At 39.0% G+C, this 20063-nt stretch overlaps 1 protein-coding gene across 4 annotated transcripts in view; it reads right to left on the reverse strand.

Moving 5' to 3' along the window:
* Positions 1 to 4363: 4363 nt before the first annotated feature.
* camk1b (calcium/calmodulin-dependent protein kinase Ib) overlaps positions 4364 to 20063 on the reverse strand; it is a 36498-nt gene continuing 20798 nt past the window's right edge. For 3 of the 4 annotated variants that reach the window (XM_040115546.1, XM_040115548.1, XM_040115547.1), the window contains 10 exons: positions 17562 to 17693; positions 12419 to 12493; positions 10967 to 11105; positions 10356 to 10482; positions 9840 to 9915; positions 9473 to 9585; positions 8722 to 8800; positions 8380 to 8467; positions 8136 to 8265; positions 4364 to 8021 (listed from right to left, as the gene is read on the reverse strand). In XM_040115546.1, coding sequence (XP_039971480.1) covers positions 7924 to 8021; positions 8136 to 8265; positions 8380 to 8467; positions 8722 to 8800; positions 9473 to 9585; positions 9840 to 9915; positions 10356 to 10482; positions 10967 to 11105; positions 12419 to 12493; positions 17562 to 17693 — 1057 coding nt within the window. In that variant the 3' untranslated portion in view covers positions 4364 to 7923. Of the gene's footprint in view, positions 8022 to 8135; positions 8301 to 8379; positions 8468 to 8721; positions 8801 to 9472; positions 9586 to 9839; positions 9916 to 10355; positions 10483 to 10966; positions 11106 to 12418; positions 12494 to 17561; positions 17694 to 20063 lie in introns of all 4 variants that reach the window. The other variant, XR_005706282.1, reaches the window with a different exon arrangement.

Genomic DNA, 20063 nt, shown 5'->3' on the forward strand with positions numbered 1-20063 from the left:
GACCTCAGATGACCTAAAATTCCACTCGGTATCCTGTCTGATGTCCTCTTTGATGCATTGTCCCCACAAAATCAATCAAATCGCATTCTAGATGTGCAAAAGTGTGGAAAAAAACACTCTTTGATAATTTTCCTCTCCATTTATCTTGCCTCTTTTCATGTTTTCGTCCTGACAGTGTGCTTTCCTTTTCATCTGCCTTCGTCCGATGGACAGAGTTAGGGTAAACCCCCAGAAAACGCCAGTATCAGATGTATTACTAATGCAAGTAACGTGGATGTCAACTTTCTGGCAATGTTTGAATCTAATTGCAGACTGAATTTTTCCAAAAGTGGAAAATTAGTGGCTCTCCTTACACTGCCAGATACTCTCCATCCCTCTTTTTTTTAAATCATGTTTTCCATCCTGTTTGTTATTACCAATTGTGGTTTACATAGTCATGCAGGACTTTGAGGGTCTGCAACTTTTCATAAACTGTGGTGCTTTGGCTTCAGTACTCTTCAGTATTCAGTACATGTATTGAGATCTCTGAACATCTTTTTGGATTTGAACCGATTCAGATTCAGGTTTAAGAGCCAGCCTTTGAATCTTTGTAGAAAAACACTTTTACATCGTCTCTCCAACAAGCTTCTGCTGAAGTGAGTCATTCACAGTGAGTGAATGACTGCACATCACTCATCTCTAGGGCACAAAGAGTTGGATGATCTCACTGTATAGTTTAAGTCTCTTGCGCTCCGCTGTGCTCCAGCCCCTTGGGGACTTTGAAAAACTTGCTCATACTCAAACAACCTGGTTTTACTCCTAAAACAATGCGAAGCCATAGGACCGAGAAGAAAATCTTTTCACATTAATGATTTTTGTCTGTTTTTCCATGTGTTGGTCCAAAGAAAATATTCGGTCAAGATGTTCAGAGTTATCTGACGCTGCATCCAAAACAAATGCACAACTGAGATACAAGCAAAAGATCTATATGATTAGCTAAAGAGGCACATATGACTGTGTGTTTGTGTGTGTGTTTATTCGGTATTTTGTCCATGAAGCCCCACTATATCTATCAATACAACTATTCCTTAGTCAAGCTCCCAGGCTGCATGCCACAGTGTGTATGTTAGCCTGTTCAACACACAGCCTGTAAGATGGGTGTGAGTCTTTGTGGAGAGGGAGAGAGAGAGTTTAGTCTTGTCAAAAGAAAACCAAAGCTAAATACATCACTTAAAGCTTCTGCAAAACCTCAGCTTCTTTCAACAAACTTAAACACACGTCTTATTTATACCTGTAGTTTACATGTCATATGGCATTATACCATCCCTGTGCAGTGACTGCCTGACGAGATGAAATGTTGGACATCCTGCTGTATGAAAATAAACAGACTGACTAGCGTGTCGCTGAATTTGTTGGTACCCCCACCAAGGAGTTTAAGATTTCATTTATCAGTTGTCTGTTTCTACTCAGATCTCGGTGAAGTTTCCTGTGAAGTTGCATCATGGGCTGTGGAACAACTGATCAGACTTTGGTGGAGATGCTTTATAACTAAAGGGTCTTCACCATATTGCACAAAAACAAAAACATTATTCAATTGCTGTTTGACATTCCATATTTACTATTCTTCGACGCGCCATTTTACATTAATTTTTTTAATGAATTGTACAATTGTTTGTAACAATTCCCACCAAAACATAACTGGCAAAAAAAATTAGTAGTCGCCTATATGGAAACTACAAAACCATGACGAATTTATATGCTTCACTTGAAATGTTGCTCAGCTAATCCTTGTATAATTGATGCAGAACCTAGGTAATAATTAGGTAAATAATTTTTTAAATGGCAGTTTTCCACCTCTTCAAATTTTTCCTTTGCTAAATAGCCCCATAGACCAGTCTACTACAGACAAACCAAATATTTACTTTCATTTTTGACTGGTAAAGCGGGGAAAAAGAGTGAAAAGCTCAAACAAACTCTCTTCACATTCACATGTTGAAAGACAGCGTGGACATAATGGGCACATAAATCTCCCGGGAGCACTGACAGATATTAGCACAATAAATTCCTGCTGACAGACAGGAGGGCAGTGTGTGTGCTTGCTATATTACAGTGCACATGACACATTTCATTTCATACCTTAACTCAACACTTTGACATGAAGTAAAGCAGGTAACCTTGAATAATCAAGGTTTTTAAAGAACAGATTTTTGATTTGAGATGTACTTTTCCACGAAAAAAATGCCATGGTGATAACTCATACAGCTTGTCTGTCATTTGCAATGACCTACAGTATCTATCTTATCAGTTATCTTCATAATCATTAATAGCATAACTTTAAACCTGATACAGTAGGTCCCCCTTGGAGAGGAGTGACAAAGGTTTGTGGACCTGTGGGGTAGCACTGCCGGTCAGACACAGAGACCAACAGTGCTTTTGGTCGTCGGTCCACAAATTTAAATATCTCATCAACTATTGGGTGGATTGACATGAAATTTTATACATACGTTCAGGGTCCCAGGAAGATGAGTTATAATGGCTTTGGTGATCCCCTGACCTTTCCTCTAGCGCCACCGTGAGGTTTGACATTTGTGGTTTCCAGAGAAATGGCTTGCCAACCATCGGATGGATTGCCATGAAATTTGGTGCACATGTTTAGGTATTACGCAAATATGTAAAGCTTCCCGCGACCAGAAAATTTAAAGCAGCTCCTTACCCTGCTCGAATCGCAGCACTGTGTGCGGCCAGCATTTGCAGCAGGTGCGCTGGTGATTTGTTCATGTGACACCAACCAATTGATAAATCTTTGCCGACTACCACATCAGCAATTTGCTTTCAGTCCTTGTTAAAGGTTTAAATTACTGACACCGCTCAGATAAATCAACTTGCACACAGTGAAGTTGACTCAGTCATAACAGTGCGGTTCACTTTTGGCTTATCGCTGCATCAAGTCTCTATTAGACATTCCATGCAAGCACGGGCAACAGCACTCTAAACTCATGTTGTGAGGAGGATGTGGACTAAGCACAATCTTCATCAGCGAGCTTCTACTTTTGTTGTGTCGATAAATTAAACCCAGGCATAAAGACGTGTATTAGCCTTATAAATGTAGGCCCACTGTCTTTGGGTCCCATCCTTGGTTTAGTTGTACTGTTCCTCATGGTGCCAAGTTTCACCCCTGGCAATGTTTCACTTCATTTTTTCCACCCTTCCACATCTAAACACTGCCTGCATCTTTCAGCACTGTCTACCTTGTGATTTGTGCAATTTCTCTCCCATTATTTTGAATCAGTCCCTTGTTCCTGGTTTGACCGCATAATTTTTACTCTGTCTACTGTCTCCTGAATGAGGTCGACCACCAGACGCCCGCTCCCTCTCTCTGCTCTCTTCCAGCGCAACGCTCCAGAAGCCAAACCACAAGCCTCAATTACCCAGCATTCTTTGGAGAGGACGAGAGAGGCCTCATGTAGCAAACTATGAAAGTAACATTTGTGACAAACCTCTTAAGCCGTGAAACTATTTCATGAGATCAACAGTTGCAGAATTTCACCATTGAGAAAAAGTGTCACTGCTATTGTATTAATATTATAACTTTAATTATATGTTTCATTTTTCTGACAAAGGATGAGATTGACTCTGCCATGATACTGACAAAGTTGCTCTACAAAGCCAAAATACACTTTTAGTCAAAATGTAGTTTAGACCATGTTCAATTTAAATTTATCTTGCCATGTCAAATGTTTTTATGCCATTGAAATATATAATTTTGAAAAAAAAAAAAAACCAGCATAATAAATATGCAGTTAAAACACAGCGAAAAACCAAACAGTTAGTTCAGTTAGAGCTAGCTGGAGATAACCACTGCTAGCCTTGACTAACTGTAAATTTACTTATTTTTTCCCTCTGGCAGTTTCCTGTAATTGATATACATGAATTTTGGTGAACTAACATCTTGGCATTTAGTTTGTTATCCCACCTAAATAACACAGCAGCTAAATCCATTCAAGGAGAATAAAAACAGCTAAACCACTCCTGCTAAAAAGGTAACAAGCTTAGCTTAGCGGAGTGGCATTAGCTTAATCTTGGCATTTGACTCGAGTGGAGTGCATGATCTGGTGTGGTTTATCTCCTATTAAATTGCACATTTAAATGCATTAAATAGTAAATTCATTCATTATACACATTTAAAGGTAATAATTAAGGGTATGCAAAGCTGAGAGAACACGTTTTGTTTGTTGATACTGCGATTTCCCATCATATCCCCTAAAGTTTTTCTAAATGTCCATATTTTTTTTATCATGAGCATGTGTTGTTAAATATCAGCATGACATAAATAAAAGCTTACAAAATGTTTTTTTTCTTTTAAAAATGGACTCAGACAGTTCTATAATGCATAGACAGGGATTTTAATTTATGTTTCATTTACAAATCTGTTCCAAGCACAGGTCACTGGATTTTTACACTGAGCAGTAGTCACTTTTCAACAACCCATGATGCAATGCATCCATGTGTACAATAGGTACTGTAGCCCCAAAACAGCATTTATTAAAAGGCAACATATTTATGGTACAAATACTCATTTGTACAACAAATCTTACCAGACACTGGTCAGTCTCGACAAGTGGTTGATGAGCAATCCAAGGAAAAGCCTTCACACAAACCAAATCTGTCCTTTAGGTTGATGCACTGCAAAATTCATGAGTGAAATGTAAGTGCTGTAAAAACGATCACTTTTAATTCAAAAGCTGTGGTAGTTTATCAAAACACCCTGTAGTTGAGCACCTTTGTGGGCAAGGTCAGTCTGACTCCTTCTCCTCAGTTGTAATTCTAATGTCACCCCTGCTATTTTCCTACCAACGTAGTTGAGTGGTGAGGTAATGGGATATGGTTATGTATTTCATAATCACTTGTTTCATTGCACTGGAATGTAAAAATCTTTAGTTTTTTCTGTTTCCAGGTTCTTTGTCTCAGCAACGAACAAAGCAAGTGCAAACATTTGGGTTTTGTTTGTTCACTGTAACAAACTATTCTCTTTCTATATTCCACTACCTTTTGCCTTGAAATAAATATTTCTTTTAAGGTTTGTGGGAAACATTTTTAATTTGAGTACTTTTAAGATAGAGTGCATTAAACCTACAGGAGAATCTGGAGAATGTAAGAACTTTGTATATTAATACAATAAATTTCAACATCATCAAAGGACAAAGTACAGGAGCTAAATAAGAGTGCAGGAGACACAGCCAAGCCATCAGCACTTGTGGCAATGTATCACATTAGCAGAGTTTTTTTCATTATCAGGAGATTAATTAGGATATTACCAGTTTGCCGCCATTAATAAGACTGTGGACGACGACCGCCTCCATGTGTTGGCTTTCCTGTGCATGTCTGGGTGTCTCAAAGTCACAGTAATTCATGAAGTACAAACAATCCACACTGAAAATTTCCTGAAAAAATAATCACTCTTTTACTACGCTTTACAATTTGGAGTCACCAGTTACACTACTGTCCAAATACACTACAACGCCTACCCAAAAGAGATGCAGAATAAAGCTCAAAAATACCTTCTGAAGCAGCACATTGAACTTGCTTTGACATGTTGAAAAGTTATTACAACTGTTGTTGCTCTTTACTCATCTGCGTGATGTTTTGAAGAGAATTTTACAAGTGGTTCAGGAGTAAAACATCTGACAAAAATGTCTTGCTTCTCCCGCGCTCATCTCACAGCAACTGTAACATTATCACACGTAGCGTACACGCTATCCATTGTTAATTATGGGATTCACAAATTTCAAGCCACATCATGCAAACATACATAATCAGTACCAAATCACATCAGTGTCAAATGTCTATCCTGTTGTAGCAAAGAGAGAATGGGCAGTTTAAAAAGAAACTTATCCTTTCAAGGTTGGGATGGAGTGATCAGAGGATGGATGAAGCTCATGGAAGATGCCAGCATCTCTAGTCCTGTGAGCCCCCCAGGACAGTCACTGTAACAGGCCCCAGAATAAAGTACAGAGGACTCAAAACAAATTTGTTTAAAGCTCCTCTACATCTGTTACTAGATGCCTTTCTCCACTAAAAAACCTACGGCAAAGGATTCTTTATAAAAGCTAATAAAAGAACCAACACGCCGTGTGTGTTTGTCTACGCACACCTTTAAGTAGAATCACTGAAGTAACGTTGAATGAATACAGAGTACGTACTCTGTTTTCATCAGTGTAAAAAGCACTGGTGGATGCACAGTAAAGATGTGAGTCAACCTGATGCATATTCATATTCTTTGATCCAGGTTTTTTCTAAAAAGGCTGCATGTGTAGCAAATGTGCCTGTAAAAGAATGTAAAAAGAAAAGGACTGTAATGGTGGTACAGGTACAGTACATGGTGAGAGATGCATATCAAATTTTGGTTGCTTTTTTTTTTTTTTTTTTGCATTCACACAACCTTCCTAGTCTTACTAAATCAGCCTAGCACACTGGGCTAGCTGAGCACACTGATCAATGCTTTACAGGTTTGCAAGTTTTTTTGTTTTTGCAAAAAATGTATTAAGATAAATGAGCACAGTTCTTTAATGTGCCATTGAGGGAGAAGGCAAAATACTAGAAAAATATTCCTGAAAAAAAAAAATTTGATGGATTTGTTGGTGAAGCAGACAAATCCCCTGAAGCTCCCCTGAAAAGTTTTCAAATAATATTGTTGCTTTACCCTTTTCATTATGTAACTGTTTGTAATTAGCTGTTTTCATTTAGAGTAGATTGCGTGAAAAACAAATTGTGCATGACCATAATGGCAACTGGTACTGTATGAGTGCGGGCCTCCCTTCTGAGATTACAGTACTTTGTGACAAAAAGCAGAAAACTGCATTTTTAAGCTGAAAATCGGATACATACAAAATATGAAGTGACAGAAAGAGTTTGTGCTGCAAGCACTCTGCAGAAAAAAAGGACAAGACATTTCACAAGCTACCCGAAAAATAAAACCATCCTACTATATATCCTAAAGGCACCTTAGACAAAGATATATCCCTGTGCTTGAGTGGTTGAACAGAATTGGGGATGAAAAAAGAGAAAGGGAAGCCTTTTACTTTCAGAAAGCCTAACAACTGCATGGAAAAACTATATTGCCACAAGAGAGGCTACATAGTAGACAGGTGGAGTTTTCATTGCATAAACTATTATGTCACTGATTGTCTAAAAGCACAACTTAAAGACATAGAATACAGATCTGTAAAATTACAAGATTTAACTCAGTTTCATTTCAAATAATGCAACATATCAAAATGCTCTATGCCTTTCTGCCTTGAAAAAAACAAAACAAAACAAAACAAAAAACAACTTTGCACACAACACTTGCATGGTACTGCGATACTGCATTTCTGCAACAGGGTATATTTTAAAGATAACAAAACATGCGCGGGGGAAATTCTCTCCTCATCATGCAGATATTGTTTCTGGATTTACACTCCAAAGTCTAACAGGAGGAGGTTAAAAAAACAACACAAAATATATAAAACCGTAAACAATAAAACAAACAAAGAGACAGGCTGAATCAAAAAATAATGTTTAAAAACAGTGTCCAACAAGCTCTGTCCTGCTGTGGCAAAAAACAATCCACCTGACAAGCTGGTGGAGGAGGTTATCTTCCCCTCCTCTGTATCGTCTCCCCCATTAAAACTCATCCCAAACTACCAGCCCAGTCTTTAAAAACAATCCACTCTGGTGCTTAATCATCATCATTATCATCCATTCTCCTTCCTCCTCCTTTTCATCCCATTTTATGTCTTCCTTCTCAGGCTGGACAGGCTTGCTCCCCCTGCAGGCGAGAGGTTGGAATGACGCTGTATTCCTAACCAGATAATGGGGGAGATGGTGCCTCTGATGACACCGAGGGGGTTAAAATCGGAAAGTCACTGGGATTGATTAGACAGGTAAGTGGAGCGGTTGCAGGGATCACACCCTGCTGATCGGGTGGCAGCGGTAGGTGCAGTTGGACAGGGTGTCTGCCCCACCGTCGACGTTCTTGGAGCACCCGCCCTCAGAACAAGCCTCTGAGAGAGAAAGAGACGAGACATGCTAACAGTACTGCTGTTTGACATTACACATGAAACTGCTATTTTTACAAGATTTGTAAAGAGGGAAGAAACTAAAACCACAGCTGGCACCTGCATCTTCCTCTGGCATCAGCAGATGAGTTCGGCAAGGGCTGGGCAGGGTGGGGTTGGGTCCCTCTTGACTGGTGCCCAGCTGGAGACGCCTCATGTGACGAACCACTGCTGTGGCGTTGAATGCTTGCTGCAGAGGAAATTGCCATAGACACTCCATATATACTAAAAGGGAAATTAACAATGCAGTATACATTATTTATGTAAGAAAAACAAAGCGTATCCAAAATAAACTCTGACTCACCTTCCATTTGCTTTTAGCAAAATTCTTTTTGATCTGAGCACTGACAGACTCATGGATGTTCTTATCCAGGGCAGTGTCCCCAGCGATCCTGACAAACAGAGGAAACAGGAAACGTAGGAGTGTGTGTGCAATGGAGAGAGAGAGAGTCATAATTGTACAATTACAGTAACACCACATTAAAAAGAGAATTTCATTAGCACCAAGGGTTACATTATTTTGTCAACCTAGATTTGTCAAATAAGCAAATCCCTTTAGTTAGAGTATCAAGATTTTAATCAGAAATGTGTTCTTTGTTATGTGACTTTGTAACTGCACTATGATAGAGGAGTATAGTTGCAGTACCATGGGTGTAGCAGAGCTTGCTCACAGGTGTAACGGATGTTTGGGTCTTTCTCCATCAGGTGGACTATAAAGTCTTTAGCTATAAAGAAAAAGAAAGATTAGAAAAAAGCATGATCAATAAAGTTATCAGCTGCACAGAATTGGTGCAGTCTATGTGTTTATGAAGGCCCACGTTACGATGGCAGTTTAAGACTGGATATGGTTAATATTTCAGTGTCTAACTGCTGATAAACAAGATAAAACACATCTAGAGGAAACTCCCATATGCCAGAAAAATTGGCTGCTGCATCAGCTGTATAATTTGTCCTAACAGTTGGGGAGATCCTCGCCCAGAGCAGGGAAACAAGGCGAAGAGCCAGGGCTGGGGGAAAAAAAACAAAAAAAAACGTATTGGGATCATTGCCATGGCTTGTGGGCTCAACACTTGCAAGGTGATTGGTAGGGAACGGACAAAATATTTACTGGCTTGGAAAACTAGAAACATCACTCTGTCTAAACAAGAAAAAGCTTGGAGAAAAAAAAACAAAAAAACAAGTTTATCAGCCTGTTCCCTGGGACAGGGACCCTTTCTACAATAAGCAGCTCAAAAAAGGGACATTTAGAAGTTTAGATGGCATAATTTCTGATGAGCTTAATAAACAGTTGGAGAGCTACACATCTAAGGACATACAGTATACGCACATTTGTCACATCTGCATGAAAAGTTTATTTCATGCCGACAGGAGAGGACTGAAGAAAGATGGACTGATACCTGAATCAGAGATATCATCCCAGTAAGGGGAATCAAACTCGTATTCTGCCTTCAGGATCTGTTCAAACAGTTTGGCATCATTCTCATCGTAGAAGGGAGGGTAACCACACAACCTGAGACACACAAGAGAGGACAGGTGTCATGTTTCCACACACACATGCAAGAGGTTTCCTCCTAGGTGATTACTAATACTGATACTAATGTTAAGCATCTGGATGCAATACATGAAGACGACTACAGTATGACTGCATCATGATAGATTTGGAACAAAATACAGATTGTATAACTATTAAAATATTGTGTCAGTGTAGAATTTCTACGCCCCATGTTAGGCTGGGTCAACTGGCACACTTAAAAGTGTACTCACAGAATATAGGCTATGACACCAATAGACCAGCAGTCCACTGCTTTACTGTAGGGTTTCTGAGCCAACACTTCAGGAGCTGAAAGAACAAAGACAAGGTAATTCGGTTAAGAGATATGATAAAATAAATACCAGTAGGCACCCTTTCCATATTTTAGTTAGTATCGCTCGTCCTTACCTATTTAAATCTGTAAACTAGCAGCCTACAACTAATGCCAGCTAGGGTAGGCTACATAAACAAAAACTAGCATCATTGTTTTTACTGGGGTAAAATGAGTCATAAATAACTTTGTCAAATCTTTTGAATGTCTGTATGAGATAGTGAGTCTCTTGAAAAGTTACACTGTATGCGATAAGCTATTCACAACTGTCCGTAATGAAACCGTGGTATGAATTAGTGCTATATACTGTAGCGCTAAATTGTCGCTAATACTGCATGTTACAGTGTTCACTGCCATGTGAAACTGATTAAATAAAAACAGATTTTTTTCATTTAAAACACTATCTTGATTTCTTTACCGACATATCCAGGTGTCCCACAGGCTGTCGACATCACACTGCCGGAGCCCTCGATTTTAGACAAGCCAAAGTCACTGATCATGATTTTGGAGTCTTCATCCATGCTGTAGTACAGCAGATTCTCTGGCTACAATGAAGAGGGACAAAACCAGGGATGTAGTAGTATCTTACCAAAGGATTCTATGTCTATCCTAAAGACACAAACGCACAAACTCCTCCACTAACACACACACACACACACACACACACACACACACACACACACACACACACACACACACACACACACACACAAGCGCGCAAGCACACAGTAATTACTACACAGTAATTACTAATCTCGCTAAAAGGATTATATGCTTGTACAGACAGGGTTACAGACACTAAAGACAAAGTAAGTAAACAAGCGTCACAAAGTCGTTTGTTTACAGCCAGAGTATAATGGAAAATTACATATACTTAAGTTTTCAGTTTTGGGGGGAAACAGGGTTTTTGTGAGTTCTGACATAATTTTGGTTACTCATGCATGGTCAGCACATGAACACAGTGTGCGAATCATATGCAGACTAACTTTTCATATCTCTTACTCATCATATCTCTTACTCTCGACTGACCTTGAGGTCCCGGTGCACGATGCCCATGTCGTGGAGATATTTGACAGCATCCAGAATCTGGTGAATGAGCTTACTGGCATCTTTCTCTGTGTAGAAGCCCTTCTCTATGATGCGATCGAAGAGTTCCCCGCCAGATACCCTGCATGGAGAGGGAGAGATTTGTTTATTAAAGTGCAAGACCAAATGCAAATTTATTGGTTTGCTGAGGGATGCAAGAGAGGAGTAGTGAGACAAATATGAAAAGGAGCGGTGTGACGATATTAACTTGAAAGTATGCTTGAACAACGAGAAAAGCTGCCATAGTGTTGTTGATTTGCTCAAACTTCTACAACTCTATAATAATGAAATGAAATAAAACCACATACAAGCAGATCATGTCTGCTAGATATTAGACTTAGAAGCCACTAGATGGAGACTTCACTCTGCGTACAGAAAACCTGCTTACTGGGTGTTTCTTTGAGCCTCCGATATCAATCACTCACTTACACACAAACACACACAGACACGGACACACACACCACATACAGTTACACAAATGATGGGGAAATAAAGGAGAAAAGCAAAAGAAAAGAAGGAGAAAAGTCAGGAATGTGGGAGTCTGAGTACTGAGCCTTACTGAACACTCAGGTGTTTTTAAAAAGGGACTTGACCTCTGTCTGTAATAGCTCAGTCGGATGACAAGATCCCTGTGTCACCTTGCCCACATACTTTCCATTCCCTCATGATACATCACCATTCCCTCATATGTTTTGACATCTCGTTGAGACAATCTTTTTGATGTTGTTAGGTCATGTTAATATCAAATTGAAAAAGCAGATCCATTACTGTGGTGAAGCACTGGGTGTTCCATGAAGGGGTATGAAACCTTGAATTGGACGGAACAAAAAACATTTTGCAGGGTCACACAAAAAACTATGATGAGGGAACACAGTTGTATTGGGTTTGAAATAACTGTTCAAAATAAAATGATAAACACAAATACTCAAGAAAAGAGTTTTCCACTAGTCCTTCCCTTTATAAATGTACACCCCTCCCTCTCTGCCTCTGTCTTTTATTTCTCTCCTTTTCCAGTGACTGTGATTAATGCATAAATAATTTATATTTCCAGGAGCCTCTCAGTTAATTGCGCCGGTGATCCTGATCTCTCCTTTCTCTGGTTCTCTCTCTCTCTCTCTCTCTCTCTGACATTTCAGGAGTTTAGGTGGGTGGTAGGCTGACAGGCTGCAGGTGTGAGGGCGAACTCCCCACTGGTGCTCATGAGTAGGCATTGTACAGATTTTGCTTGTGAGTGTGTTTGTGTGTGTGTGTGTGTTCATGCACATGCAAGTGTGTTACAGAGTGCAATTAATGGCATGTGACATGCAGTGCATGGGAGATAGCGCAAGTAAGGAGTCTGAAACACGTGCAACACAAAGACGAATCACACAGACCCACACATATGTGAATACTCACAGTTGCATGATAAGGTAGAGGTGTGATTTACTCTCAAATATCTCTTCCAGAGATACAATGTTGGCATGTTTAATCCTGTGAGGAGGGAGAGAAGAGAAAGAAGGCAAGAAATGAAGTTGTTTATTTTATTCTTCTTATAATATCCACAATTCTAGTAGTCATTTTCATTTAGTATTTGTGAAATTTTGTTTGTAGGTCATATAAATAAATCTCCTGGGTGGATTGCTTGTTTTGGAATTTGAGATCTTGCCCACTAGATATGGTTGGGAAAGTGTATGTACCCACCACATATCTTCACCCAACAGTCACATGTACTTTTTACTGCACTCCTCTACTACTGTAGAGGAGGCTACACTCTGTGGTGGTATGCAGCTCCCTAATCGGCTGAATTCTGTGTTCTGCTGCCCCTTCGGACCCATGGTTGCATTGACAGAGGTGAGAACATGACTCACTGGATCAAGATTGGTATTGTACTTATCTGCTTGACCAGTACCTTACCATAACTGTGTCATGACAAACATCTGTCCCATACTAAGGCTCTCAACACTTAATTTTTTGTTTCAGTGTGGCATGTATAACAAAATGGGCCATGGGTCACATAACATTAAAATTAAATAATGAATGACATTAAAAAACATTTTGTGTTTATTTATCAATTGCTGTTTTTAACTCATTTGTGCATAATGACCAGCTCATCTGAGTTTCTGTTGGAAGCATTTTCTGAGGTTTGCTCTTCATGAGAGGACCTTTGTAAGAGTCTTCTTGCACCAGGAAACAACAATTTTAGGATATGTGGGGAAACCTTTTAAAACATATGGGTATCTAATGGTAGTTTCACCTTCCACCACCTCTAATGTAGCGTTGGGTATTAAACCTCACTACTTTTTTTTTTTTAGTATCGACCAAAACTTGTCTGTAGGATTGAGTATTGAAAACTGTCGCTTTACAAAAGCTTACACTGAATATCTGGTCAGATTCAAAATGTTGTTTATTTAATTATGCATCAGGTAATTCTTGATTTAAGTCAATATTTCGCCAACATATGACCAATTTATGGTATTGCTACTGGTGTTTAGAGGTGTGGCTTCTTTTGTTAAAAAAAAAAAAAAAAAAAAAAACCAAAACCCTCCCCAGTGGTTTAAAAAAAAAAAAAAATCTATGGTAAAAGCTGATTTTTAAAAAATGTTTTTTTGTACAATGTTTTCATCCAGGTTTGTTGCTAGCAGTAATTATCACTGCCTTTGATAGCACATGGCGCATGTTTTTACCGCCACCAACTGTGGATTAGTGGAACAGCATCAAACCAACCACAGGATGTGAACCATGTCACTCGCACACTGCATGTGTGTCCCCATGCGCATGTACATTACAAACAAAATGAGACCCACTTGTAAAAACATTGCTCCATAGCACTACTTGTGCATTTAACTCTAACTTTCTTCCTTCTCTGATTTTCTCTTTTGCCCTCATCATGCACTCTGTTTGTGTGTAACCAATTCATTTAATCTACCTCAGACAATGCATATGAAGGTTACTGAGTTGACTTGGAGGAAGGAAGACGAGGACAAAACAAAGCCAGATGTCTGAGCTGTACCAGAGGTAACTGTGTATGCGTTAGCCTCAGGTCATGCTGGATTACAGCAACGACTCTTATCCAGATTGTAACAATGCATGGACACCTTCATTCATCTGCTTAGCTCAACCCACTGAAGGCTGAATGATGGATTAAACCTGCCAAGTGAGCAGACACATGTGAACGCGCGAGCCCATGCGTGCACACAACTATAGAAGGTCAGATACATGTAGTCAAGTTACTGCATTTAAGTGAGGTTTCTGTGCAGTGTGGGAGATCAAAATACAAATGGTGGATGCTGGTCATGGTTACTGTCACGGTGCTGAAATGTCTGTTGAAGGCTGGTAAGTCATTTATTGACCTCTGTCAGCACCCGTGGGTCTCACAAGCTGTTAGAGAACAGCGTTTTCCACCCAGTAATGACTACATCTGACATGTGGGTGAAACTGGCAGATCTACTGATTCTTAGATCCATATTCTGTTGAGTTTCTCAAATAAAGACGCATTTTACTGAAGGAACCTTTGGGATAAGTGCCTGGCTAGATCTCTTAATTTTTAAAACCCCCACATCATCTGGCACCACTCTTATTTTTCTTTTTTGCACATTTGACCTTTTTATTTTATTTCTATTTCTCACAGCTTTGTTTTTTGTGTGTGTGTTCTTTTCCCCAGAGCAGTTAGTGGACTATGAATGAATGAACGCTTCTTACAATATCTGTAGGATCTTAACGTTCTTTTGGTGTGGTTTCTGTGGAGTGTTTCTTTACAGAAACCTCTGTCTGTCTTCCAGTAATCACAGAGATAGTCTAAAGTGTCAGGAGGGATATATTCATTAAAGTCAGGTATCTCCAACAGAAATCTCCATTAAAAAACTCAACCTCCATTGTCCATATTAGAAATTGTGTTTCAGGTTTACATGATGTTTCAGAATTCAGGTTACTGCAGAAAGCAGTAATACGATTACTTAGGTGCATGTACATGTACAGAACCATACACCACATATTTGAATATTTTCAGCATATTGAGTAGTAAATGCCCTGTGTCCCACATCTTGCTCCCTAAGAGGTGAGTGGCTCATCTCATGCACGACCTTTTAACAATGGAGTCAGTAAAAGTTGATGTTTTCAGGCCAGAAACATTCTGAGCAATAAACTTGTTGTGAGTAACACACATCAATTTTGAGTCCAACATTACTTGAGATAGATCCACTTGACATTTCTAGGTCAATAAAATATTCTCAGGTATGCTACACAGCCATGTTAATAAGCCTTTTCCGATTTTCAACAGAGCCTCAGCAGCAACTTCACACCAACTAAGCATCGTTAGAAATGACTTAGCAGGGTGTGATTAGTCACTCTATCTGCACATGTCTGTGTTTGATATAGATAAAAAGGGAAGAGGATGAATGGCCAGCTAACCAATTTGATAATATAACATGGTTACATTTGTGGTACATCAAACTACCATTAGCCCGGGCAAGCCATCTTACAAACAGTAATTACAATAGTGAAAACGTGACTGAGTGTATTCAGTGAGGGTCAACTGGCTTTGTATCTGCCCCCATAGAAAACGAGCCACTAAAATTACAGCAAGAGACATAAGAAGAGTCATTAAAGAAAAGTCAAGATGACAAGTTTGGCTCTGGCGTCACAGGAAGGAACAGCAGAGATAGAGCGGCCTCTGTGTTCCTTAGAGAATAACATTTATGTGTGCCAGCTATCTCCTGTGTTCAAAAACAAGAGAGCAGGTTTATTTGACTGTAAATCTTCAGTGTTGGACCACTGTAAGGCTAAATTATTTATAGATAAAATACATAAGAAAAGTAGACAGTGACACTAAGTTTCATTTTAAGGGAGTACTACATCGCTGACACAAAAGTGGGGTTTGATTTTCAATGTTAACACAGGGAAACCATCAATCCTGTGTTAACAGTACTTCAATGTTAGTTGGGTCTGGCTGTTGTATTCAAACAACTGGCTGTGACCACACCTTTAACTGGACACCTTTAAGGGAGGAAATATATTTTCAATCCGATTACTTCATGACCCTGCAAACCAAAGAAAATTAGCAAACATAAAGATATTACTCTATTTTTGCTTAAATTACACCTTTTCAAAGAACAAGCCAGGCCCTGTTCCCTGCTCTATGTCTTGAGGGGGACTTGAGGATGACGTGTTACAGTGAGTAATGAAACCTTTGTATGAGTCTATACAAACCTCAGACAGAGCATGCAGGCCATGATTTTCAGGCCAAGTTTACCTCAGTTTATTCCACTTGTCAAAATTGTAACCAAACTGCTAACTAACCCCCTCCACTCTCATTCCACCATCCTCACCTCAGGAGGGATCATAGCTGTATATTGGCCCGAGTTGTGTGTCTCCTGTAACCCAGGCAACAATAGCTCTAAAAATAACTTGGGACCCAATTTAGATCAGGCATTTTCACTATTGCCTGTAATTCCCCACATCAAAAGAGATGTACGTTTGAAGCACTCCACAATTATCAGGAGTGTTATCTTCACTTGCCTTTGTCTTAGTATAATAAAACATTATAGCCCGCGCACAGGTCTAGACACAAGGGTTAAGGGTGCATTACTTGTATTTTCAAGTGTTAGGGCAGATCACAAAACACAGTACTATGATCTTCAAAAACTAATTTAAGTTGATTGTAGGCTACTAAATAGGCTGATTGATACATGTATAGTTCTTATTGTTGTTTGTGGTAAAATGAAGAGCCCAGCTCACCCATATTACAAAAAAACCTCATCACTTTGCCACCCCAATACAATGGAGGTGAATACTGTAATATTTAAGGTAATGATACAGCACTAAAAAAATAACAACAGCAGTATTTCTTTCCAGAAGCTGGCAGTCAGGTTAATCCAAAGAACGTTTTGTTTTCAAAGGGAATATCTCTTCAGCAGAAAGTAGTTCCACTGAAAACTCTTCACACTGAGGTCTATGGTTTTTTCTGGATTAACCAGGACATTGTTGCCTGAAAAATGATTTGTTGAATTTTCAAAATGCCATTTGAGCACCATGTATGAAAAAAAATAATTCAACTTTATTGTACTGAACCAGGGTAAATAAAACCAACACTACCCTGATGGACTAAACACCATCAGTAATTTTCTTTCCCGGGCCCTGGCCCTTTAACTGTACCTTTTGAGAAACAGTGTCTTTACTGTTGGAATATGAGGATCCACATACATGTCAAAATTTTACAGTGTTTGAATGACAAGTAATATTAAGTTTAATATGACGCATATTACATGCATCATAGTAGATCATATTACGACGGTCACAGACGACATGTATGATATCTAGTTATGTGATACAATGTACATGATGCAGGGTCGGAGATACAGTGATGAAAAAATTACCGTCTTGAACCTTGAAAATAGAATTTCAGATCCAGGCTTATGCTGAACATCACTAAAGGTTTGGAACGAGTCTGTGTTGAAGCCACAAACTACAATTTTATTTTATATGTTACCATCATGTTATATTACATAATAAAGAAATATAGGGGGTGTTATGCTTATCTCTCAAATCAGAGAAGTTCCCTTACTTGTGGAGGACTGCTATCTCATTTTCAATGCTGTTTTCTTTGCCCTCTAATGCCTTCTTGGGGATACACTTGATAGCCACCAACTTCTGGGTCCTCTTCTCTTCGGCCAGGACCACCTCAGAAAACGCTCCCCTGAAACATAAAAACACAGATCAGTCTGTCAGACCCCAGTCCATTTATCACCAGTTGTATAGGCAGAGTGCTTCATGTGCATCTGAGACATTGTTGAGAAAAAAGCAAACGTCCTGCTTTTATGTTAAATTGGCCAAACTTTTATGATAACTTGGCTACTTACATCTGAGTAATGGAAGAAATTCTAGCCTACTACTGCCAGTTTTTATTTTTACCATCAGCTGCCTCCTGAAGTCTTTGGGTTGCTGCTGAGTCAAGTTTTGGAGTGGCTACAACTTGGTGGGATGATTTGGAAGCACCGATATCAAATGCTGAGGTTTATCTCAGTGACAAATTTTGAGACTAGCCCAAAACGTCTTCAAATGTAAAGTCTCAACCACGAGATGCCCATCAATCAACTGGATGGCCATCATTCTGTGGAACATATAGTCTCACATGAACTTCGAGTATGCTTTACTGGAGTAACATTTCATAAAAATACTGCCAAAGCTTCAGGTTAATTGATATGTTAATGATAAATGTGTCCAATTTACACTAAATTGCTTAAATATGTGTGTCGTGTTTTTATGGCAGTGTCTGGGCACGACACAGCGTAGTTCAGTAGTTTATATGAAGGTGTGCGTCTGAATGTGGATTATACAGTGGAAGATAGTGTAGGTTCAGGCAGAATGTAACACATAGTAATGTAATTATGCATTATTCCTTTTTAGCATATTTGTGGACTAGTACTCTCTCTTTATCTACGATACACCAGGCATTTTAACATATATTTAACCATCTGCTACAGTATATTGTCATACGTGTACAGATAACGCAGCAATAACACAGTTTTATGCTTAGGTCAGGCTGTGACATGCTGAGGTATGCACAGCTACAAGATCTGCCCTGAAGGCTTCTACAATAAACAACTACATTTCTTTCTGTTTTTCTCTCTGTGTGTCTCTTGACCACCTAAAATCAGTAATAATAGTTTAAAAAAAGTAAAGCAACAGAACTCTAAGTAGTAAAAGAATTTTTGCATTTTCCCATGACCCATTTAACAACAGAGACAGGCATTTCTTAGGAATTTGGGCGTTTTGGCCGATGTCCAGTGATTTTTGACTCAGATCCAAAGCTGTACAAAAACTATATGGGATTCTTCTTCACGATTTTAGGTTTTAACCCAGTGTCCCACTAGTGAGATTAGTAGTACAACAGCAATGAGACACTGTATGGAAAGTAAAGGAACCTTCTAACTCTTCTAACAGGAACACTGCTTCAGTCAAGTGTGAGCAAACTGTGAAAGAAATACTGCTATCGAAGGTAAAGAAGTGTAAGAGCCTACATTACTCCTTGGCTCAGGCCCAGTACTGCTACAGCAGGCTTCTTCTGTCTAATGTTTCAGCGTGAACAACTCTACTGCGGGAGAGGTTTTCAAAATTGTGATGAGATATAATTTTGATTTATATGGGTATTATCCTAGCCTATGTTTGGCAATAATTCACTGTTACTACAATAAACAAGAGGAAGATATTCCAAACACATGGATCTGCTAATTCTGTTTTACTACATACACTTTTGGTCATATACCCTTGAGGCATACAGGACAAACAGAGAATGAAAGACCACTCAAGTGTATATATATAGGCATACCGGTAATTAGCCTCAATGAAAAACATCTGTTTATACCACAGACAATACCTTATGCTGCAGTCACGTCATTAGGGATGTGCTGTAGAGATGGGAAAGATTCTCATGCTCAAGACTTGCAAGCGTTAATGTCACAGGACCACTCAAGGCAGTTGTGTGATGGCAGTGTTGGCCATGTGAGGGTTAAAAATATTGTGAATTGGCTGATGTGAGGCATCCATTTTTTGTTTTCTTTTCAGGCTCTTCCATATAATTATGTGCCAAGTTGGATAAATCTGAGATTTCAGGAAAATCTCAGTCTGAATTACTACTTGGATGTTAACATAAAAACTATTTATAAGTTGGCCATTGGTAATTATGGTAACTGAGATATGACATGTACTAAAGATCACACTCAATGTTTTTAGTCTAATGGACAACACACATAGATGGAATACAATTATAACACTAATGGTGAGGTTGGTTTGCTCATGAGTCTCATTCTGGCGCTAGCTTGATTTCTAGAACTTGTGTCAATCTTACTGGAATCAGTAAACAGTCTTTGCTTATATTAAACTGCTCAGAAAAAGGCAGGAGTATCACAGAGTAACATAAACCATGAAAAAAATGTTTCTTTTTACTTAATTTGAGAACAAAGTTATGGATGAATGCAGTCCATTTTTACAGGGAAGTTTGCTTATCAGATCTTAGTCATACATCCTCTTACGTTTTGCAACTTGTTCACTCTACATAAATTTTTGT

This window comes from Xiphias gladius, chromosome 21, assembly GCF_016859285.1.
Source record: "Xiphias gladius isolate SHS-SW01 ecotype Sanya breed wild chromosome 21, ASM1685928v1, whole genome shotgun sequence".
Lineage (NCBI taxonomy): Eukaryota > Metazoa > Chordata > Actinopteri > Istiophoriformes > Xiphiidae > Xiphias > Xiphias gladius.